Source organism: Myotis myotis, unplaced genomic scaffold (genome assembly GCF_014108235.1).
Source record: "Myotis myotis isolate mMyoMyo1 unplaced genomic scaffold, mMyoMyo1.p scaffold_m19_p_16, whole genome shotgun sequence".
Taxonomy (NCBI): domain Eukaryota; kingdom Metazoa; phylum Chordata; class Mammalia; order Chiroptera; family Vespertilionidae; genus Myotis; species Myotis myotis.
In genome coordinates this window covers 11,033,629-11,058,501 of record NW_023416320.1, presented here as the reverse complement: position 1 = coordinate 11,058,501, position 24,873 = coordinate 11,033,629, and the positions used below count along the sequence as shown (strand labels likewise).

Below are 24,873 nucleotides of genomic sequence, written 5' to 3'. Positions count from 1 at the left end.
TACTGGAATCAGACCAATAAATAGAAATTAAGTACATCATATTCTAAATCTTTAAAAGAACCTTTTGAGTTAATACTTTATGTACCTTTAAGATGAGGTCTTAACGTGCAATGACAAATATCCCCAGAATTAAACACTATAAAAAATATTAAAGCAAAAGTCATTAACTGCACAAGTATTCCTTTTGTAGACACATGCATGTATATGCACAAAATAAAAAACAAAAGCACCTTATCTATTTATAACACAGGCAATAAATATTCTGGAGACTCCATAAAATATGCTCAGGCACCTAGGACAGGACAGAACAATATACTAATCTGAAACTTTCAAAATTAATATTTTTCCTTTAATTGGAAAGTTCTAATGCCATAATATGGGTCTTTTATTTTAGAGAAGCTATTGCTAGCAGAATTCAGAAAATTTAAAACAAACTGTCTAAAAGAGTAAGAAAAACTAAAAATAAAGCAAGAAGACTGAGAATTCCATTTGTATATGCATTTGTGAACCCTCCTCTACACATAATCAACAGAGAAAAACATATCAATAAAATAATTCTCAAGAAAATGATGACCTAACACTGATGTAATTCAGATAAAATAAGGTGAAAGAAAATGAGTAGGACAGAGCTTTGAGACTAAATGAATAAAGAAAGAAAATTCATACTCTGGTTTCTCTTCAGATCGCATAAATCTTTCGCCTTTTACTAAAGAAAGAAAATTCCGAGACAGTGTTATGTGAGACATGTGTCAACAATGGGTAAGGAATTAACTAGATAATATTGATGTACAATTGAGTAAATTTTAGAAAAATATATAGTATGATTTCCATACATTCTATCACATGTTGCTGATTTTGCACAACACTAGAAGCAGAAGACAAAGGTAACACTCTACTCAGTTCTTCCTCGTTTTCATAACCTTAGTCATTAAATATCTTTAGAAGCAAATATCTTCTTCCTTTCCCTCCCCCGCCCCTTATGTCCCACAATCCAGTATGACTCAGGAAGGTTTTTATTTCAAATATGAGAGTGTAATCAATAATATTTAATTATCTATGGTGAGGGTTAACACTTTCTTGAGATTATATACACTACACTCCCCAAATATAAATGACCCAAAATAGCTCATATAATTTCCCCAAACAACTTAAGCAATTAAGTGACTTAAAGACAGTTAAAGAAAGGGTTTTTTAATTCTAAGTGATGTTAATTAAGTAATGGGGACTTCCAAAGAATTAAGACATTGAAAATGATAAAAAGTATAAACAATTCTCCTAGCACAGAACAGTTGGAATGTCTAGAAGAGAGGAAAATAAAAATGAACACCATATAGTTTTTTTTGCTCTGTAACCAAAACTCTACATTTGGAAAAAAATATTGTTTTGTATTAGTTAATGTGAAATATAGTACATGTATAAAACATAATAATTGGGGGAAAATATTGCCTAATTGATTTCAAATTTATGAAATATTTTCTTTACATCAAGGAATGTGAATTCTCACTGCTAGAGCTATTATTAACTTCTGAATTTACTATTGGCTTACTCATAACTTAATCATCAAAGTTTCATTACTGAATAAAGAAATATAATACTGGCTTTTAAAATTCTCAAGCATTTATTATTTTAATTATAAACAATTCAAAAACAGAACAATCATTGCTGTTAAAACTAGAAGGGACCTCAACAAATAGTACTGTCCTTCAGGCAATTAAGGTATTAGTAGCCACTTCACAGTTTGAAAGAGATGTCAAGATTATCACAATGCAAGACTTACTTAGGGCCATATAGTTAGCAAGCAAGAAACAGCCCCAATTTCTACAGGTAATCTTAGGAAATATTACAATTCCATATATTTTCTAAGCAACTTGCCACTAACAGCACTCCTAACCTTCCCTCCTCAATTATTACATAAAAACTCTAACATAATTAAGCAAACATTATAAAATACTTCTTAGGTCTCATACCTCGTTATATGGTATCCTATATAATAAAGGCTAATATGCAAATCAAAAGGAGGAATGGCCAGTCACTATGATGTGCACTGACCACCAGAAGCAGATGCTCAATGCAAGAGCTGCCCCCTGGTGGTCAGTGTGCTCCCACAGGGGGAGCGCCACTCAGCCAGAAGCCGGGCTCACAGCTGGCTAGCGCAGTGGCGGTGGCAGTGGCAGGAGCCTCTCCTGACTCAGCAGCAGCGCTAAGCCGTCAGTTGGACATCCCCTGAGGTCTCCCGAACTGTGAGAGGGCTCAGGCTGGGCTGAGGGGACATGAATTTCATGCACCAGGCCTCTAGTATGGGTTATAATTTAGAAAAGAATATATATGGTATTTTTTAAATGCTGGGGGTTTTTTGTTTCCTGATTGTTACTTTAGTTTTCCTTAAATACTGAATAACTGAACCTCATTAAACTATTAATAGAATAAATATTTTATAAACAACATGTTTTCAAACTTCAATAACAACAAACAAATGCTTAAGACACAATTCCCTTTCCAAAAATTTTAGCCATATACATTTGCAACAATAAAAATGACATAAAATGACTGTAACATTACGATCCCAGATAGTAAATAGATTTCATCGTTTTTCTTAGCAGAACACAGTGCATGTAGCCATTTTAGTTAATTTGAGCCAAAGCTACAGCAGTCCTTCCCTTGTCTGTAGTTTCTCTTTTCGCAGTTTCAGTTACCCAGTCAGCTGTGGGAGGGAGGGAGATGGGGGGAAGGTGACTAAAAAACAGGTAAAAATGGCTGGGTCTCAAGCATAGCAGCAGAGCTGGCTGCACACCTCAGGGACCTTTGGGAGCTCTTTTTCTAGAGAAGCTCTTGGCAGAGACTCAGACAGTGACTGAACTGTGTAGCTTTGGAAGAGGGGCCAGTCGTCCCCACCTCTGACACACACCTGGTGCCCTTCCCACCACCTGTTGAATCACTTGGCCTTCCCTTCCCCTCCTGGGGTCCTGGCTGCTGAGTTATGTCCCATGGGAGGATTGGATGCTCCAGGTGGAGCTGAGACTTTTGGAGCAGGGCTCTTAAGGAGACTTCTGTCCAGGAATCAGACGGGTAGGCGGAAAGAAGGGAGTGTTTCACAAAGCTGGGACATCAGGAGTATGTCTCCCTAGGAGGCTGTTGTCTGGAACCTGGACAAAATGCTTGACCCCCCTGCTGCAGGCTCCACAGGCAATACTCCCAATGGGAGACTCTTCTGATATATCCTCCCAAGTCCCGGTGGCTCTGCCCAGCAGAGCTTCTTTTTGCCCAGGGGATAGCTGACTGAACCTGTGGTTCCCTCTTCCTAGGGGAGCAAGAGTTGGAGACTGGCAGACTGAGTGGTTTGGCTCTGGAGTAGGGGACATTTTCCCTTCATTGAGTGCCTGACCACAGCACCAAATAGGGCACCCAATAGCCCTGTCCTCCTTACACTGATCAGCGACTACAGAGCTCCCAAACTGTGGAAGGGTCTGTGGGTGGCGACCTACCTGGGCCCACACTACAGTCTTTCTTTGGAAGGCTCTGGAGGAACACCAGGCACCCTCAGTGGGAGACAAAGTAGTGACAAATAGAGGAAGACATCAGGGAGCCTCAGACCTTTTACAGATCTGCCCCCAGCTCTACACAAAATGGCCCCTCCCATGCACGCCCAGGCCCAGCAGACACAGCCACAAACAGTGAATAGCGTGGTACCTCCAGACAGGTAGATTAATACTGGTTACAACAAACATCTGTTTGTTCTTTTTTAATTTTTTAAAATATATTTTTATTGATTTCAGAAAGGAAGGGTGAGGGAGGGAGAGTGATAGAAACATCAATGATGAGAAAGAATCATTGATCGGCTGCCTTCAGCACCACCCCACCCCCCACCCCGCCTTACTGGGGATCGAGCCACAACCCCTGCATGTACCCTGACCGGGAATCGAACCTCGACCTACTAGGTCATAGGTGGACGCTCCAACCAACTGAGCCATACAGCCAGGGATAAGGTTATTATTGATAGATACTTATTTATTGCCATCTTATTCCTTATACCTATGTTCCTCTCTTTTTCTATTTCTTCTGCATTTGAAAGTAGGCCCTTTACCATTTCTTACAACAGAAGGTTGCAGGTTCGATTCCCAGTTAGTCAGGGCACTTACGGAAGGCAACCAATTAAAAAGAATATATGCACACCCATGTTCACAGCAGCATTATTTACAATAGCCAAGATCTGGAAACAGCTCAAGTGCCCACAAGTAGATGACTGGATAAAAAAATTGTGGCCCAGCTGGTGTGGCTCAGGTGGTTGAGCATGCTCCCAATCACCGAGGGGTTACCAGTTCGATTTCTGGTCAAGTCACATTCCTGGGTTGCAGGCTTAATCCCCAGTGGGGAGTGTGCAAGAGGCAGCTGATCATCGATATTTCTATATCTCCCTTTCCCTTCTTCTCTCTCTAAAATCAATAAAAACATTTTTTTAAATGGTGGTGTATTTATATAGTGGAATACTACTTAGACATAAAAAAAGAAGTAAATTTTACCTTTTGCGACAGCATGGAAGGACCTGGAGATTATTGTGCTAAGTGAAATAAGCCAGTCAAAGAATGACAAATACTATATCATTCATTACATGTGGATTCAAAATAAAGTGATGAACAAAATAGAAACAAAGGCACAGATACATGAAATAGATTGACAACTGTCAGCAGGGAGGGGTTTTGGAGGTTGACACAGACAACAGTATGATGAAGGCCAGAGGAAAAGGGGGCTGGGGATAGGCAGATGTGGGCAAAGGGGAGAAAACTGGGGATGGAAAGAGATTGCTTTGGGCAAGGGGCACACAATTTTGTTGAGTTTTATACTTGAAACCTGTATGGTTTTGTGAACAATTGTCACCCCAGAAATTCAATTAAAAAATAAACTCTATTTTCCCCCCTTAAAAAAACAGAAAATGTAAGATGAAACCAAAACAAATTAAGTAGAAAAAAAGGAACAAGGAAAATAAGAACGGGAAGCAATGAAACAGAAAATAGAAAAAAAATCAGTGAAATTAAAAGTTGGTTATATGAATAGATCAGCAACCTGACAACCTTCAGAGAGAGAGAGAGAGAAAGAGAGAGAGAGAGAGAGAACCCACATGTTGCCAAAATCAAAAATAAATGAAGAAATACTACTTTTACTCTATAAAAATTACAAGGAATTTAGAAGCAATATTATGAACAACTCTACATGTCCCAATAAGTTAGACAAATTAGATGAATGGACAACTCTAAACTTAAATTGCCATTATTATTGGGGAGGTTTTGTTAAAGGGTGCAAACTTGTAACTCAAGATGAATACGTTTTGATCTAATGCACAGCATAGCTAATAAGCCAAAAGCACTGTATTATATATGCCAAAGATGCTAAGAGGCTATGTTCTCAGCACGAAAAAGAAATAGTAAACATGTGACTCGATAGAAGTGTTAGCTAGCACTACAGTGGTGATCACACTGCAATATGCAAATGTATCAAATCAATGTTTTATAACTTAAACTTACACAATGTTAAATGTCAATTGTTGCCGAAACCGGTTTGGCTCAGTGGATAGAGCGTCGGCCTGCGGACTGAAAGGTCCCAGGTTCGATTCCGGTCAAGGGCATGTACCTGGGTTGCGGGCACATCCCCAGTAGGAGATGTGCAGGAGGCAGCTGATCGATGTTTCTCTCTCATCGATGTTTCTAACTATCTCTCTCTCTCCCTTTCTCTCTGTAAAAAATCAATAAAATATATTAAAAAAAAAATGTCAATTGTAACACAATAAAAAATAAATTTCCTTTAATGAGAACATATTACCTTGTTAAGATTTTAAAAAAACATTTTTAAGATCTTAAGACAATATAAATTATATCGTTTATTTTCAAAAGGTGATGAACCAACGTATGACAGCATGTCAGATCTGCCATTTTCTTTTCCAGAGGAGAGCACCAATGCAGTCCCCCACTACCACAAATCACGCCGTTGAATTTCCCACGTTTGGGGAAATCACGGGGATCAGCACATTCAAAGTGCAACCAATAAGCCTCGCCCTAGGGAAACCATCTTCATGATCATGGTATCTCCCCTGCCAGGTGAGTATGCCATTTTGGTTTTTGTTTTTAAAATAAGTGTGTGTGTGTGTAGGGGGGGGGGGGGGGGGTAGAGAATGAAAAACTGATTAACAGGAAATAAATAAAAGACAGTTCCTTTCCCAGTCTTTAAATGTCACAGAATCTACAGCTAAACAAGTAAAGGAGCAGGCTGGACGTGAACCACTTTGAAGCAAATAACTTCTGTTCAATGCAATTCTATTAACTACATTTAGGCAATTCAACAGCTTAATTTCATTTGTAACATATATATGATGGTTTTCAAGAGAACTATTTTAAAAACAACATCAAGGAGAAATCTAAAGCTCTTTTCTGAGCTCCCTTTTTCCCCTAAGGAATCCTATTTACATATGGTTTAAGGATTAAAGTCAAAGACACTCAGTAAAACTGGAAAGAAACTATTACCGTAGTGTGTGTATCATGATCCTTCAGAACAAGTGGAAAATATAATTATCAAGCTATGATATTTTTAAAAATCTGAAATGGGACAATACATATAAACTACTAAAGTAAACCACAATTACACGAAAAAAACAGCCCTCATGTTTTTCATAGGTGTTCAACAATTTTCACATCAGTTTCTATTAAAACTTACTAAATCCAATAATAGCAACGTTTTAATTTATTTTTCATAGATGCTCAACGATTTTCACATCAGTTTCTATTAAAATTCACGAAATCCAACAACAGCAAAGTTTTAATTTATAAATGATCTCAATATTCCATTTGTCAAAATATTTTATTAAAGTCACAGGCAAATCTTTCAAAGAAGAAAAAACAAACCTCTGCTAGGCACAGTGTAGAAACCCATCTGCTCAGAGGTGTGAGCTGGATGTAGCAAATTACATCTGCAAGCCTTACTGCAAGTGCTCCCTAATGAAATCCAAGATGTTGATTTTGACCCAAACACTCTACACAGATTGAATCTGGCTATATTAGAGTATATTAGAGATAATCTCTCCCTTCCCATGGCAATTGAAATCAGATGACACATTTCAACATAGTTCCTCGTTTTGAACTTTAGAAGTCCAAGTCTCAAATCTATGAGAATCCATCTTGTTTATCCTACAGACCACCTTTGCAATGGTGGGTAATTTTTTTTCAAATCATAATGACTAGGAATTCTTTTCCGTTGCTCATGAAGCTGAAGACAAGTTAGAAGCTGACCTTTTCTCTTTTTTTTCTCCTATAGTAACCAAAAGAGTTAGCTAAATATGCTATTTACTGAACAGCAAACTCTACAATTATTTAGTGAGCTCATATTTTGGAACATGGTTGTGATAGATTTTAGGAATAGAACAGTGAACAAAACAGATATATTGCCTACCCTATTCACCTTATTAGGGGACACAGAAGGTGAACAAAAATTATTCAGATAAGAGTAGTAAAAGTGAAGCGTCAGGTACAATGAGAGCAGAGAAGAGAGGGACTTGACTAATGAAATACCCTGAAACCTGAAGATGAGAAGAGAAAGGAAGCCGGGAGAAGAGATCAATGAGGAAGGCACATTCCTAGCACATGATAATGCCTGTGATAGGACAGAGCTGTGCTGTTGAAAGAACACAAAAAAGGCTACAGAGGGTGTAGGAGGGCAACTGGTAGCAGTGGGAGAGAGAAAAAGTAAGGGTGGGCAGGGCCAACTGATACAGGATCTTGTTGGTCATGTTAAGGATTTTAAATTTACCCAAAGATTGATAGGAAGCCATGGAAGAGATTTCAGGCAGAAATAACTAAAATAGACAAAAAAGAGAGGGGAATTTGAATTTCCGTTCCTTAGGAGATCAAAGAGAAAGAAGAGTCAGGAAGAGAAACTTCTTATGGCAAACCTGCTAAGAATTCTAAAGGACAAAAGTGTCTATAATCCATGGATACAGACAATAGTGTGGTGAAGGCCTGGGACTGGAGGCGGGATGGACTAGAAGGTTCACTGGGGGGAAAAACAACGTCTGTAATACTTTCAACAATAAAGATAAAAGAAAGAGAGAGAGAGAGAGAGAGAGAGAGAGAGAGAGAGAGAGACTAATAGAGACTTAAAAATTGTTTGATAGGGGTGTACCAATACCACTTATGCCTTTAGTATGAAATTTTCAGTAAACTCTATTCTTTAATGCTTCATGTGAGTGAATATTATAAGGGAATTGAAAGAGGTGAAGGATTTTATTTCTACTTCAGAGACAGGGTTCCACACCCAGTTTCAGGAACACAGTAGTTGAAGAGACCAGGAAAGAATAATATATCTGGACAGCAGTAAACATGGAATTTGGAAATCATATTTAGATATTAAAAACTACAATGGGCCTGGCTGGTATGGCTCAGTGGTTGAGCATTGGCCTATGAACCAGGAGGTCACGGTTCAATTCTTAGTCAGGGCACATGCCTGGGTTGTCAGCTCGATCCCCAGTAGGGGGTGTGCAGGAGGCACCTAATCAATGATTCTCTCTCATCATTGATGTTTCTCTTTCTCCCTCTCCCTTCTTCTTTGAAATCAGTAAAATATATATATATATATATATATATATATATATATATATATATATATATTTAAACTACAATGGCTTTTACTGAGCACTTGTCATGTGACAGATACTTTTTAAAGTGTTCATACATTATCTGATATAATCCTAACAATCTTTTTTAAAATATACTAAATTTATTTATTACACTATTCCTTTCAATAGTCTGTAAAATATGAGAGAGCAGGCACCATATATATCTGGTTCAAATGTGTACTCTCTGTGTCTGCCATAAGGTAGATGCTCAATAAATATTGGATAAATAAGTGGGTCAGATATGGGGCAGATGGGAAAATGAGGAAGCAGAACAAGGCTAGAGGAGTGAGCAATACAGCAAACAGAGATGGTTGACGAAAAAGCCATCCTAGGTTTTAGGAATATAAAACAAATAGATTTCTTCAAAAAGCTGGGCCAAGTAACTTTCTCATCAGTAAGGATGAACATTGTGTCAAGGCTTACTGAAGACCAATTTATGTCTCTTTTGGAATCCTCAGAATATAGAGAAAGCTTAAGACATGAATAAAATGGTCCCATTTTACTTTTGTTCTGGTTGCATTATAATTATCATCTTAAATTGAAGAAGACAAAAATAAATGGAAAGATATTCTATGCATATGGACTGGACGAATATTGTTAAAATGTCTATACTACCCAAAGCAATCTACATATTCAATGCAATTCCTATGAAAAATCTAATGGCATTTTTCACAGAAAGATAATCAGCAATCCTAAAATGTATATGGAAGCACAAAAGAACCCAAATACCCAAAGTGGATTTAAAGAACAAAATAAATGAACAAAACAGGAACAGACACATATATACAAACTTACCATATGAACCAACAATTCTTTTCCTAGGTACACATATCTAATAGAAATTTAAACATAGATCTACACAAAAACATGTACAAGAATGATCATAGCATCATCCTATCTAATAAAAGAGAAACATGGTAATTGGCATAGGACCGCTACCCTTCCCATTGGCTAATCAGGGCGATATGCAAATTAACTGCAAGCCAAGACGGCGGCCGGCAGCCAGGCAGCTTGAAACTAACATGAGGCTTGCTTGCTTCAGTGAAGGAGGACTGCAACGTTCCCCGCTTGCCTTGCCGGCCTCTGAGCCTGCAGTTTCAAACATTGTAACAAATATAGGCGCTAAACAAAACCCCAGAAACCAGCTTTCAGCTGCTGGGATCTCAGAGCTGGAGTATACAGAGTTTCGATTATAAAACCGAAACAAACCAGATACCTGCTTTCAGGAGCGGAGGCCTAAGAGCTGGAGCCTCAGAGCTAAAGCTAGCCCAGAATAAAAAAAGAAAAAGAAAAAAAGGAGCATTTGGGAGCTTCAGGCCCAGCCTGAAAACAGCCATCATCCCCTCACCCAGGCTGGCCAGGCACCCCAGTGGGGACCCCCACCCTGATCCAGGACACCCTTCAGGGCAAACCAGCCAGCCCCCACACGTGCACCAGGCCTCTATCCTATATAGTAAAAGGGTAATATGCCTCCCAGCACTGGGATCAGCGGAGCCGTGAGGCCTACCCGAACCGGGATCAGCGTGACAGGGGGCAGCACCCAAACCCCCTGATCGCCCTGCGGCTCTCTGTGTGACAGGGGGCGGGGCCACAACCTCCCTATCTGCCCTGCTCTGTGTGACAGGGTGCGGCGCCCCAACCCCCCCGTCCCCTGCTCTTTGTGTGACGGGGTAGAGCCATAACCTCCCCATCAGCCCTGCCCTGAGTGTGAGAGTGGCGGCGCCCCAATCCCCCCCCCCACACACACACACACACACGGGCCCTGCTCTGTGTGTGATGGGGTAGAGCCATAACCTCCCCATCGGCCCTGCCCTGAGTGTGACAGTGGCGGCGCCCCAACCCCGATCGGCCCTGCTCTGTGGGTGATAGAGGGCGGCGCCCCAACCCCCAACCCCCTGATCCGCCCTGCCCAGAGTGTGACAGGGGGCAGTGCCCCAACTCCCCTATCGGCCCTGCTCTGTGCATGACAGGGGGGAGCTCCCCAACCCCCTGATTGACCCTGCTCTGTGCATGACAGTGTATGGAGCCCCAACCCCCCTGATGGGCCCTGCTCTGTGCGTGACAGGGGGCAGCGCCCCAACCCCCTGATTGGCCCTGCTCTGTGCATGACAGAGTACAGAGCCCCAACCCCCCTGAAGGGCCCTGCTCTCTGCGTGACAGGGGGTGGCGCCACAACCTCCCGATCCGCCCTGCTCTGTGCATGACAGGGGAAGGCGTCCCAACTCCCCAATCGGCCCTGCTCTGAGCCCGACCAGGAGCTGCACCTAGGGATTGGGCCTGCCCTCTGCCACCCAGGAGCAGGCCTAAGCCAGCAGGTCGTTATCTCCCGAGGGGTCCCAGACTGCGAGAGGGCACAGGCCGGGCTGAGGGACCCCCCCCCTTCCCCAACCCCCGAGTGCACAAATTTTTGTGCACCAGGCCTCTAGTTAATCATAATAGTCAAAAAGTGAAGACAACGTACATGCCAATCAACTGATGTAGGGATAAAAAAATGTGGTAAATACATAAAATGGATTATAATTCAACCATAAAATGAATCAACCTTGAAAATATTATGTAAGTAAAAGTAGCCTGTCACAAAAGACAATACACTGCGTGATTTCATTCATATGAAATGTCTACAATGAGCAACTTTATAGCTACAGAAAGGTTAGTGGTTGCCAGGGGCTGAGGGAAGGAGGAATGAAGAGTAACTGCCAATAGTGTAACAATTTGTTTCTGGAGAAATGAGACTAGACATTCTAAAATTTGATAGTGGTGATGGTTGCACAAAACTAAATATATTAAAAATCATCTACTAAATACAGCAAAAATTATCTAATCATATATATAATCATATATATATATGTGTATATACATATATATTAAAGGGAATGATTTTTACAATATGCAAGTTATACCTTTAAAGTTGTCATACACATATGAGGGAGTTTTAACAACAACAAAAAATCAAGGAACAAATCATTTTAACCTTACAAAAATTATTCCAGAATTAAAACAAAAAACAAAAAAGAGGAAGCACTCCCCCACTAACTTTATGAGGTTGGCATATCCTTGATATAATATACAATAGCTGTTGTGATAATAAAGAATTCCCTATAACCAAAAGCAAATGGCAAAGAATGGGTATGACATTTCAGTATGCTAGGGAAATGATCCTTGCATCAAAACAAAGGTCACACACACGCAAAAAAAAAAAACGCAAAAAAAACTCTAAAGAACTTCCTTCTGACTCTAAAATTTTATAACTATGATAATAGCATTCATATTCAATAATCTTAAATATCAACCTTAATTTCTGGCATTGAAATCATGCTTAATTCTGACTAATCTGAGAAAACTAGATTTCAATAAAAATTTCAATACAAAGAAAAGGAGAAAGTAACATCAAGTCACAGTCAGAGTTGCACAGACTTTGACTTTCAAAAACAGTACGTATGTATAATAATCTTTATGATATCAGTATTCATACACTTACATCCTAATAATATGAACAAGGTGTTGACCTGTTTAGCACTGTCAAAAATTTAAACCTTGTTGTTAAAATATAGGTTCACATTATTTACTTTGAGATTTAAAACTTTTCCAGGTTCATATACTGTTTGAGATCAATATGTCAAAGTTCAAAAGGGTATGAATTTGCACTAAAAACACTGCAATATCACAAATCAAGTATTTATTAAAGAAAGAGCCATGGCTCCAACCATCACACAATTACCTCCTTTTCCTAAATAAATGAGAAATCAAGAAATACATTATGTTTGATACAAATAATATATTCATTTGATTATGTATATGCTATAACATAGACATTCACAAGTCATATATAAATTAGATAAAGAGCAGGCTGATAGCTCTTGGGTGGGAGTGGGGGACTGGGGGCATGGAGGGATTGAGCAATAAAGGAAAAAGAAAGAACTCATGGACAGTGACAACAATGTGGTGATTGTCGGGGGGAAGGGGACTGGGTGGAGGTAAAAGAGGATATGGGGAGATAAATCATGATGGAAAAAATTAAATTAAATTAAATTTTTAAAAATAGATTAACCTAGTTAACAGTCTGCATTCAGCCTAATGCATACATCTAAAACCAACTTTCTTCTCAAGTTAATTTTATCTCTTTAGCACTTTAATGATTATACCATATTGCATATGATCTTTTGTGCATAGAATCCATTTGTATACATATATATAAGTATATGTATAGGATTGAAAGGTGTGGATGTCAATAATAGCATCACTTAGTTATGTTCATTTACTTTGTAAATCTTTCTTTTTAGATCATTTTGTAGATCACTTAGTTTATTTTCATGTAGATCTTTCAGTGAGACTGCCTTACATGTGCACTAGCATATTTTTTAAAAAAACAAAAATAAAAATATCACTATCTATATCTATACATATGAAAGCCTAAGCAGCCGTCCAACCACCTGACTGGTACCTATGACATGCACTGACTACCAGGGGGCAGACGCTCCGACCGGTAGCTATGATGGGCACTGACCACCAGGGGGCAGACACTCAACGCAGGAGCTGCCGAGTTGCGGTGACTTGGCAGCTATGGTTCTCCGGTGACACACCCAGAACCAGAGAGGAGGGAGCCCTGATTCCAGGGTGCGTCACCCTCTCGCAATCTGGGACCCCTCGGGGGATGTTGGAGAGCCGGTTTCAGCCCAATCCCCACCGGCCAGGCTGAGGGACCCCACTGGTGCGTGAGTCCATGCACTGAATCTCTAGTAAAATATAACAACCATAAAAATAATTTCTTTAAATGTACCTTCTTCAAGGATGGGTCTTGGGATGGCAAATGGAATCTCCTGCAGAGGCTCCATATACTTGTGGCCAGCACTAATAATCTTTATTTGAGGCAAGCAGAGCACAAGGGTTCCTGGCATGCTGGTTTGTCCGTGGTACCAACTTCTTACTGTTCCAGGGATGTCACCAGATACAATTGTACTTGGGGAAGGCAGGCTATCATTTGGAATGAACACACAACAAGACTGTACTTCAAGCTAGAAGAGAAAAGTAGAATTAAAATGTTTGGATCAGACTAAATATGGGAGTAAACAGACCCTCAAACATGGTATCTTTACCAGAATAAACAAAAGCAAATAAAAAAGAAAAAGTCCAATACTTAAAGGATTTGTTTTTTTGCTATAAATTTGATCAAAAGTGCACAGTGACATGAGATGAAAACATATCTGCCTTTCCACAGTTCTTTCCAAGAAACATAACTGAGTTAGAAAATGTGCTGGCAAAAAAGGTGAGAAAATCCTCCTCCTTTTGCAGTTCATTAGATTTTGTTAACACCAGTTAAGTCCTTAGAACTGACTAGCATTTTATTGCTCCTACTTTCTCTGACTGCCAGTCAGTCAGAGAAAGACAAGGACCATATGATTTCACTCATATGTGGAATCTAATGAACAAAATAAACTGACAAACAAAATAGAAACAGGCTCATAGACAGGGAACAGACTGCCAGCTGTCAGAGGGGAGGGAGGATGCAGGAGTGGATAAAAAAGGTGACAGGATTAACCACAAAAACAAAAACAAAATCTTCATAGATATAGGCAACAGTATGGTGATTGCCAGAGGGAAAGAGGGGACGGGCCAGCTGTCAGAGGGGAGGGAGGATGCAGAGTGGATAAAAAAGGTGACAGGATTAAGCAACAAAAACAAAAACAAAATCTTCATAGACATAGGCAACAGTATGGTGATTGCCAGAGGGAAAGAGGGGACGGAGGAGGGAGAAGAGGATATAGGGGGGATAAATGGAGATGGAAGGAAACTTGACTAGGGGTGGTGAACACACAATACAATATACAAATGATGTAATATAGAACTGTAGATCTGAAATCTATATAATTTAATTAATCCATGAATTCAATTAAAATAATTTATAAACACTTTTTTAAAAAGCCCACAAACTGTTATTTCTACATGAATTTGGTCCTTCCTTTTTTACTTTACAAATTAAAATATAAGAACAAATGTTTAAAATGTTCAGATTATATCTCTAAGCAAACAATAAAACAGAACATGTTTATATCACATACTTTTCTCTTTTTATATACACGCATACCAAGGCTCAATATATTATATCACATTTATTAAATACATGGTTATGGAGAAAATTCAGAAGCCTTAAAAATCAGAGTGCCTTCCTTGCTATTACCATACTTCAAATTATTACCTACACTGCTTTCATGTGAAGTTTTCATGCATCCCTATACCCACTGTAGTTACTTAGGCTTGCAAGCCCAAATCAAAACCTGACTTCATCTCATCATGAGTTCTTAATTCAAATGCAAAGTAGGTTAAAGTCTACTAGTCTCAATTGATTCTCACAAAGTAATACTCTGACCTGGTTAGTAAATTCCCCAAACAGACTAACATACTTGAATTATTTTTAAAATGAAAAATATGACCAGTTAGTTTTCTATAAAGTACCTGGTATATAAAGGTATTATCGGAAAGTATAACAAAAATAAAATTTGTTTCCTTGATAAATGCTTAGATATTCTAGCAAATCATATTAGCAAAGACACTATATTTTCTGAATAATAACTAAGAATACAGTAAACATCACTTCTGATGGAGCTAATCTATTCCTTAGTGACAGCATAACAATATGTTATGATACAATAAAGAATTTGCCAGTCTTATAAATAAACTTAACTCATCTTTGCTTCAACAGTCTGTACATGGGCAAACTGATGAATTCAGTGAAGAAAAAAATATAAGTAAAATTTCCCCCCAAAAAATACATTGGTTCATGGAGTATAAGCTCATTTGTTTAGTTCTGGAATTTTACCTTGCAGTTTAGATCATTTAAGTGTATATATGTTAAGTATTTAATTGACTTAAGATTACAACATATTTTTCTGAAATAAAGTGTATATTGTCTCAGATGCATTAAAGGTTTTAAGTATTTAACATAAGTCATTATTGATGTTCAATTGCTCAAGTTAAAATGGCGCATTGAGAGCATATTCTCCTATATAAATTGCGGTTATAGGTCAAATTATGAAGAATCAGCATTTAACACTTCATGTAGGTATTAATGCTATGCTCCAAACTGCTTTTAATAATGTGAGACATTTATGTTAATATGCCACAATATACAAATATATACATGTAAGTCCTGAGAAACAAATCTAAATTGTGCCTAAGTTTCCAAAATCAATATATTCCAAAATTCCACTAATTCAGAAATAAATTATTTCATCAAACCTAACCTCAACAATGCATACAGAACCAAGTGTATTAGCATAAGATACATAACAACTCTAAAAAAATAAACTTTCTAAAATGTGTGTTTTGGGGATTTCTTTAATGATAATAACCAAAACATATACATAAATCCAAATTGCTCAAACTTCTAATGCTATATCTATTATATATAGTAAAGCTATCACATAAATCTTTTTACACTTTTAAAATAACTGTTAAACTGTATGTCTAAAATTGTGGTTTTAATGTAAAATGTTGAATGATTTGTGTAAGTGAACAGAAATCTGCAGCAGTAAATTTTGCATTAATGTAAGGATCTGACAATCCAAGGGAAAGAAAATGAAGTAATCTGCCAGTAAGAAGTCCTCAAACCGGGGGTCAGATTATGTTCATGGAAACCATCTGGTTGGGACCCTCTGAGCCACACCAAACACAAATGATCTTTTAAAAAAATATCCTATTCATTAATGCATCACAGCTGCACTGAGTGTTACTTCATTTTTCCATGGCAACATCCTTTCTGTTTCAAGGATCTTATTTCAGTTTTGGTAGCAACGTGTTCTTTCCCCAATATTGAACACATTCATGTGTTAAAGTGAAGGGATTATTACAAATTCTTGAAGTAGAACCACCTCTATTTTGATTCCTATTAGGTCAAGGGCTACATATCTAAGTATTATATCCCAAGGATAAACCAATAAAGTAGAAATTACTCAGTATTCTTATTTTAATAAATAAAACAACTGCAGTTTTTTTCGGAAGTTCTAAGTTTACATGGTACATGCTATTGTGTACCATCATATGTAAGTTTTGGTAAACTTAGATTTTTCTAATTTGTGTGTTCCATACTGTGATACAACTCAGGTAAAAAGAAGAGGCTAAGGTAGGTTCCATTTACATATTAATCTGAATATTTTATTTAGCCTATTGGCTATGTAGAGGATACTTTACATATAAATGCTCTAAATGTTATTACATATCATCTGCTCTTTTAAATAATGGTCCTGTTTCTTATCCCCAAATAACATGTTTCTCCTTCTTTAAAACTTAAAACTTTAGTGATAATTATATTTTGCAAAAGTTCTAACAGAATGAAACGTTCTCTGTATGAACTTATTTCATCCTTCAGGAAACAGCTTTAAAAAACACACAAAAATAAGGAAACATTTCAGGGTGTGATTTCATTCACATTTTCTTTCTATTCAGAATTCTTTAATATTTACCATGAACTGATTTGGAAGTCGAGAACACAGAGACAAAAGACATAGTCCCAGCACTTAAAAAAAACTTGAAATAATAGGGTTTTTAAATACTTATAGCCTTAGAATTTTCACCAGAACACAAGCTCTATAATTCTAAACATGGCCTATTTTGCTCACTCTACAGTGTTAGTACATACTATAATGCCTAGCATATACCAGGCATTAAACAAATGAACACAATTATTTTTGTTAGCATCAGATACAGATGTTAATTAAAATAACTGTTTGATGATGTTCATCATTTCATTCCACAGAGACAATCTGGTAGGGTAATTTATTTTATTAATCTTCCCGGGAGGATATGTTTTTATTGATTTTTCGAGAGAGAAGAAGGAAGGAAGAGAGAGAGAGAGAGAGAGAGAGAGAGAGAGAGAGAGAGAGAGAGAGAGAGAGAAATATCAACTGGTTGCTTCATGTACGCATCTCGACCAGGAATAAACCCGCAACCTAGGTATGTGCAATGACTAAAAATCGAACTCACAACCTTTTGGTCTATCGGACAACATTCCAACCAACTGAACCACTGGGCCAGGGTAATTTTTAGGGCAATTTAAAAAATTGACTTATCAACAGATGGGTTCAACTCCACCCTGGGACCTTCGACAAGTTATTTAACTTGTCCATGACTTCAGTCTTCTCATGTGTAAGTGGAGTGAAATTAGCATTGACATAAAGATGTAACATAGTAAGTTCCACCTAAATGTTTGCTCAGTAAATAAAGTCAATAAACATATACTAAATATCTACTACAAGCCAGATCCATAAAATATATTAGCCTCAGGGACTTAAAGATGTACACAGTCCTTTTGTTTTAAAATGCTCTTGCTTGTGAATGAACTATCTACGTACACAGAGTTGACCCAAACATTCCATTTGTACTACAACAAATATATAAATATTACCCAAATCATAGTTTTGCTATTCTATAAATCCTCACTACAATATGAAAATACTCTGGGTGTGTTATATGTAGTAGAAATCTAAATGTAGTCTTTTAGGGCAATAAGTTAAAAACCTCAAAAGTGAGCCCTGGTTTCTTCTTTTCCAGAGTGAGTGTTATAAATCTCCATACTCTGCCTATACTTGTCAGGGAAAGACATAAAGAGACTAGTAGATTTGTATTCTAGACTTCCTCCTGCTAATAAAGTTGTTACTTTCTCAATGTGTATAAATAAAAATAAGGTGCTGTGTGCAAAGTTTTAAGCATTATAGGTAAAAAGTTAACTTTTAGAATTAAGATTATTAACCACTGATTGGTCCAGTGGTTTTCAACCTTCCTAATGCCGCGACCCTTTAATACAGTTCCTCATGTTGTGGCGACCCCCAACCATAAAATTATTTTCGGTGCTACTTCATAACTGTAATTTTGCTACTGTTATGAATTGTAATATAAATATCTGATATGCAGGATGTATTTTCACTGTTCACGACCCACAGGTTGAGAACTGCTGGGACTCTAATCTGAAATGCCTGATCTTATTTAATCCTGGAGATAAGCCAGGAAGTCCAATGGATATGAGAACATCAAGTGCATCATGCAGTATGATTACAGCATCACGGGTCATAGTCTACATGTAATTCCTGGGAGAAAAAATTCAACTGGTCTACCTTAACTGATTATGTGGAACCTGAAATACTTAGGTACTCTAAGAAAAATCATACAAACTGTGGGAAGTTGTTCCCTGAAGGAATAACAGAGCATTATCAGAAAAAAAAAAAAGGGGGGGGGGAGGGAGACAATGATGCTTAGTATAGAAAATAAAGAGTCCATTACACTATACTGTACACTCAGAAGACTTCAGAATGTACAAAAAACACACCCAGGAAATGACATGGGACAGCAACATTATCTTCAATGTAAAACAGGGGAAAACTGAGCTGATCTTGGCAAACACCAAAGCAATGTTCTCCTTTATTAGTGAATTCCAGGCCAGAGAATTTTATTTTGTCAACTGCATGTCACTACCAATTATGTGCTTCTGAACATACAGGTAGTGTTTGAAGTATAAAACACAGGATCTTTGCTTCAGCAGATAAAGAAAAACTGCAAAGAACAATTGAGTTTATGTTAATCTATTGTGGAAAGGCCACAAAACCAAGTTCATATTTTTTACAAAATTGTTCAAAAATCCATGTAGTACTATAAAACCCACTACAATGAAGTGTGAAAGTTCCATTTCCAACTGAAAAACAAATATTGTTTATATCTTTATGCAATTTAAGTCTTTCTATCATAAATAAAAAAGAACAATGGGCTTAGAAAACATCAACTTTGGCTTCAAAATCAACTTCCCAGAAACTCTGACTCCAAACACATTTACTTGTTCAAACTTCTACTAAAAGTATAATCCTTTGATGGCTTTAAGTTATGATATTCTGTTTTACCTGATGACAACTTCAGGGTTTTCTGTTTTATATTTTGGTTCATGAAACATTTTGGAAAATGGGAACTACTCTTAAAAAAACACCTCAAAATTTTAGGGCCCATTTTTAATCATTTAATCAAGTTTTTATCTTCTAACTTTTCCACAATAAACTCATATCTGGAAATGTCTAAATACATAGCATGTATAATATAGGGCTGAGACTAGGGTGAGGCAAATAAAGTACCTAGATCTATTCAAGATAATCTATACAACGATATATCGTTTAGTACTCCTGTAATTATGTTTACTTATGCCCAATAAGCTGAGTCAAAAGAGAAACATAAGACTAAACTGTACACTTAAAAATGATAAACTTCATGGTACGTGTATTTTACCAGTACTAAAATTTTTAAAAAGAAGAAAAAATGAGGAACATCAGTATCTCTACTTACAACTTATCCATAATGTCATATACTATTAATTTCACTGTTGGTGATAAACTAATGAGGTTACTACATCTTTATAAAATAAACAAAAAAAAAAAAGAATCCCACAAAAATGTTAGAATTGGAAACAATCAAAAATTATTTAATCTAACCATTTCATATTGTAGATTAGCAAAGTAAAGCTCATAATTAACATCCAGAATTTGATACTGCTGACCATTGTCTGATAGAAATTCTACATACCTTTGGCTTTATTAACTCTCCTACCTTTCCTCCTACATTCTGATCACTCCCTTACATTCTGATCACTCCCTTACTTCAGGGACATTGTCTTTTCTACTGACTACTTTAAAATTGGTATTCCCTGGGCCCATTGCTCTCTAAATTTTACATACTTTTTTGAATGACCCATCCACTTGGTTTTAACCATCCTATATAATAAAAGGTTAATATGCAAACAGACCGAAGGCAGAACAACAGAACAACTGAAAAACCAGTCACTATGACGTGCGCTGACCACCAGGAGGCACACGCATAACATGGTGGGCATTGGCCGCAGCAGGATGGTGGAGCAGGTGAGTGGGGGCACCAGACCAAGGTGGGGCGCCGGTTGCTGTCATCGGGGGAGCCTCTGGTGGTTACTGAAAATTCCCAGGGCCCCGATCGCCCCTGAGGGCTTTTCCACCTCCTCCTGCTCCTGAAGGGTGATGGTGCAGCACCGCCCACTCGCACCCACTGCTGGCACCAGTCCCAATTGCTCTGAGCCATCAGCGGTAGTGAGTGGGGCAGCATGGTCAGCATGTGGGAGTAGCAACAGCAGGGGTGGGGCTGCCAGCAGACAGGGGACCAACAGTCAGAGGACCAGGGCCCCGGTGGGAGGGGTTGGGCGGGGCTGTGGAGGATGGGACAAGACCCGCACCTGTGCCCACCACAGCCTCAGGGCCCACAGTTCCTTTCAAGATGCACGAATTCATGCACTGGGGCCCTAGTATGTAAAAATTGTATCTCTACTGTGAATCTCTTTTTTAATCTGTAGATAGGAATATCCTACTATCTAAGAGGTAGCTGGATATTTTACAGGCACTTCAAATGCAAGTGTAAATTCAATCTCCCTATCTGACCTAAACACTGCCTAAAAAGCTTTTTCTATCATTAATGGCATCACTAGCCAAAACCAGAATGTAGAATACCACTTAGCTTCCTTTCTCTCATCCTCCAAACCCATTAGTCACTTGGGCCTCCTGGGGATCACTATGCAACTGGGCCTACTGTCCAGTGTTTTGAAATCATTATGTAACATCCTTTGTCCATATTTGGTTGTTCCAAGTAGCAAGATAAATCTTGTCCCTGCTACTTCACCTGGGCAGAGGAGGATGCTCTCCAGTATATCGTACATTGTGGAAGGTTCATGTGCCTACGGTGAGCTTACAAGAACCATAAAGATTTCTTACATCATCTGGAATCATAAATTTTAAGATTTTCCTAGAGCTGTCAAATAATCACGTAACATAATACTATCTTTTTTTTTAAATCTTTTATTACACAACTACTCAAAATGATATCATTAAGGGTAGTCACACTAAATTAGTCATTTTTGGCTGTGTATAATGGACAAATGGAATAAGGTTACTTTTAATAAAACTACTTATATCATGAAGTAAATTTTAGGACCAAAGTAAACTTCAAACAGCTAAATATTCTTGATATTTATTATATTCAAAATAATGTAATAGTGTCATCTAGTTCTTCTACAAATCAGTAAACACTTACTCAATGGGACAGGATTTAAATTCATCACATTCCCATTTCTCCTTAGGCCCCTAAGAGTTTCTAAGGGATCCCTCTAAGAGAGGCTTCCAAAAGGTGCTTCCCATACAATGGTTCTTTGCTTTTTTCCTGCTAAACCAAGAGAACTAGTATGTTTCTTTCATCACCTCAGCATTTAGCTTGATACATAATAAAAATTAAATGCTGAATGTGAGAATAAATGAAATAATAATAAATGAATTCCATAATCTATTGCTACCAAACTAACTGTTTTTAAAAGTAAACAAATTTAGCCCTAGTCGGTTTGGCTCAGTGGATAGGGCATTGGCCTGGGGACTGAAGGGTCCTAGGTTCGATTCTAGTCAAGGGCACATGCCCGGGTTGTGGGCTCAATACCCAGTAGGGGGCGTGCAGGAGGCAGCCAATCAATGATTCTATCATCATTGATGTTTCTCTCTCTCCCTCTCCCTTCCTCTTTGAAATCAATAAAAATATATTTTAAAAAAGTAAACAAGTTTATACTAGGGCATTAAAAGGTTAGTATGCTTATGATTATTAGGTACTTATATTTTAATGGAATTTTTAAAAGATATATCATTTATCAGGAAAGATATACACACACACACACATAGGGTAAAGGAGTTCAAATAAATGGTGACAAAAGAAGATTTGACTTTGAATGGTAAACACACAATGCAATATACAGATCATGTATCATAGAATTATATATTTGAAACCTATATAACTTTACTAACCAATGTTACCCCAATAAATTGAGTAAAAAGAAAAACAACTAAAAAAAAGAAGAAAAAAAGAAAGGATATATGGAATTTCAGAAAGCCAGGAGGATATATTAAGGAGCAGTAGGACCTTAGAGAAATTCCTAAAATTATATTCCAACTTCATCATGAACTCCAGGGCTATCTCTGAGGAGACTACAGGCAATTTATTTTAAAAAGACACATAAGCTCCAAGAGACCTGCTATAGACCCACTATAATAGAACATATTTGTAAAATGAATGAATGTTATACAAGCTTATTTGGTATCGAAACACTTTCAGTAGAATAAAGAAGGAAAATTGAGCAAAAAAAAAAGAAAAGAGTTGTGTTACTTAGAAGAGAAAACAATAGATTAAAAAAAGTAAAAAGAAGGCAAATTTTATCTAGCAGGCTAGACATTAAAATTCAAGGGAGATATTATCCATGAAGGTATATTTTACGCTGAATAAGTCTCAGAAAATAAAAATATAGTTTTCCTTCCACAGTTCTTAGTCAGAATTCAGTGAAACCCGAATACCACTAACTCCTGAAAACAACTGGCTTAAAGTGCTAAAGAAAAGCATGATGAACAAGGAAAAGCACTTGAGTGACATCTCATATTTGGATTATTCCTTTTTCTATAAAACAGTATTGTGTCAAACCATAATTCAGAACTTCTATAATCAGATAAATTCACTATTATTTTCATAATTATTATAGTAGAGATATGGGCTTTTCATAGTTACTCATCTTCTCAACTACTTACTAGTCATTATGGTATTTACCTTTAATGACTGCTAAATACACCACAGATTACTCTTTCTAAAAGACCACTAAAGTAGTATGTTACAAGATGATATGTAGTAGTCATCAGTAAGAAACACTTACTTTATTGGTGATTTAAACAGAAACAGAATATATTAAATCAGTGAAATTAGAAGAGCATATAAAGGCATTATCTAGAAACACAAGAAAGAGGACTTCTCAAGTGATTTTCTTGTGAACACAGACTAGCGTAAGCTGAGAATACAGATTGAGTTTGACCAAACGGAGGGAATATAACCGAAATAAAATTGCCCATATGCTATTCTCATTTCCATCAATAATGAGTCCCTTTGAGATTAAAGATTTTATCATAATAAAAACTACATGTATTTAAGTGAATTAATATAAATAGTAATCAGGAACGAAACCACAAATGGTCTAATTAAGCTCTAACATGAACAGGGCATAGATAAGTGTTTATACAAGTACTAAGTGATAAATAATGAAAGAGATTATATATAAGGAGATAGTGTTTTATTATAAAGAGATTAACAATGAATATAAATGTTCAGCAACATCTTAAGAGTACTGTGTATCTTCTGCTTCTACAATCACATACAGCATAAAGGCTCTAAATGTTTCCTGCTTTCCTGCTGACTCATCCATCCTTCTGATGCCACCAGTGCATGGAAAGAAAAGGAGAACTGAGGAACCAACACAAGGAGCTACTAGTACTATATAAATTGTGAAAGACCTCATGCTGGCTAAGATTGGTGAGACATAGCTGATGTCTGTGAGAAAGTCATATTTCCTGCAAGGTAAAGAGTTAAAACAACCACAAAAGAATGAGAAAACATACTTTTTTCCTCCACTCTACTCTTAATTTTCTTACAAGCAACATGCTCAGAAAAGAGAGGCTGTAAAGAATTGCCAATATCCAGGTTATTGGTTCTTGTATTAGATAGTATTTCAAGTAATCACATTCCCTAACTGATACTAGGCAACTGTAATAGTTGTTAGATATGTTTCTAAAAAGTGTTTGAATAGGTTAAGTTTTCATTATAGTAATCAGAATATATTATAATTAAACATAACGTCTGTATTATTTTTCTATGCTGCATAACAAAATGCAAGTGTAGTAGGTAAAAACAGCACATATGCATTATCTTGCCATTTCTGTGGGTGAAGCATCCTGGTATAATTTGTAGATCATCAACCGTGCACTTGTTCTTTATGTGAGAGCAACTTATTTCGCAATTTTCTATCTTAAACATAAGTGGAAAGCCCCACTACTTAGGTATTACTGTCTGGCATACATAAAATCATATAAAGATGACTTTGATATCAATCTTTCATATTTTATTCAAAGAGAAAAAATTCGATACAAACCTTTAAACATGTGTAACTGTTGAGTTACTTTTACCTAATTCCTGTGAGAATCAATAAGCATTTAATTGTGCATTTTCATCACATAAAACATGACATATCTAATCAAGTAAGTAAATAGTTATATTTACCATCTTCATATTTAATTTGTGACTAGGTAGGAAAAATATTTACATAACCCTTTTATTTTAATTTAATTCCAACTAAGTTTTTATCTCAGTACGAGATAAGAATG

The 24,873-nt window shown here is 37.2% G+C and overlaps 1 protein-coding gene and 1 non-coding gene across 18 annotated transcripts in view; both read right to left on the bottom strand.

The window, feature by feature from the left end:
- VPS13B (vacuolar protein sorting 13 homolog B) overlaps nt 1–24,873 on the bottom strand; it is a 613,015-nt gene that overhangs the window by 331,958 nt on the left and 256,184 nt on the right. For 16 of the 17 annotated variants that reach the window (XR_004972424.1, XM_036337858.1, XM_036337862.1 and 13 more), the window contains one exon: nt 13,431–13,665. Coding sequence is in view for 15 of the 17 variants with exons in the window: in XM_036337858.1 (XP_036193751.1) it covers nt 13,431–13,665 (235 nt within the window). In the remaining 2 variants the exon portion in view is untranslated. Of the gene's footprint in view, nt 1–13,430; nt 13,666–24,873 lie in introns of those variants that run through there. The other variant, XR_004972425.1, reaches the window with a different exon arrangement.
- On the bottom strand, nt 5,931–6,094 carry LOC118671084. Its single transcript, XR_004972596.1, has one exon. It is a non-coding gene; the product is annotated as a U1 spliceosomal RNA (small nuclear RNA).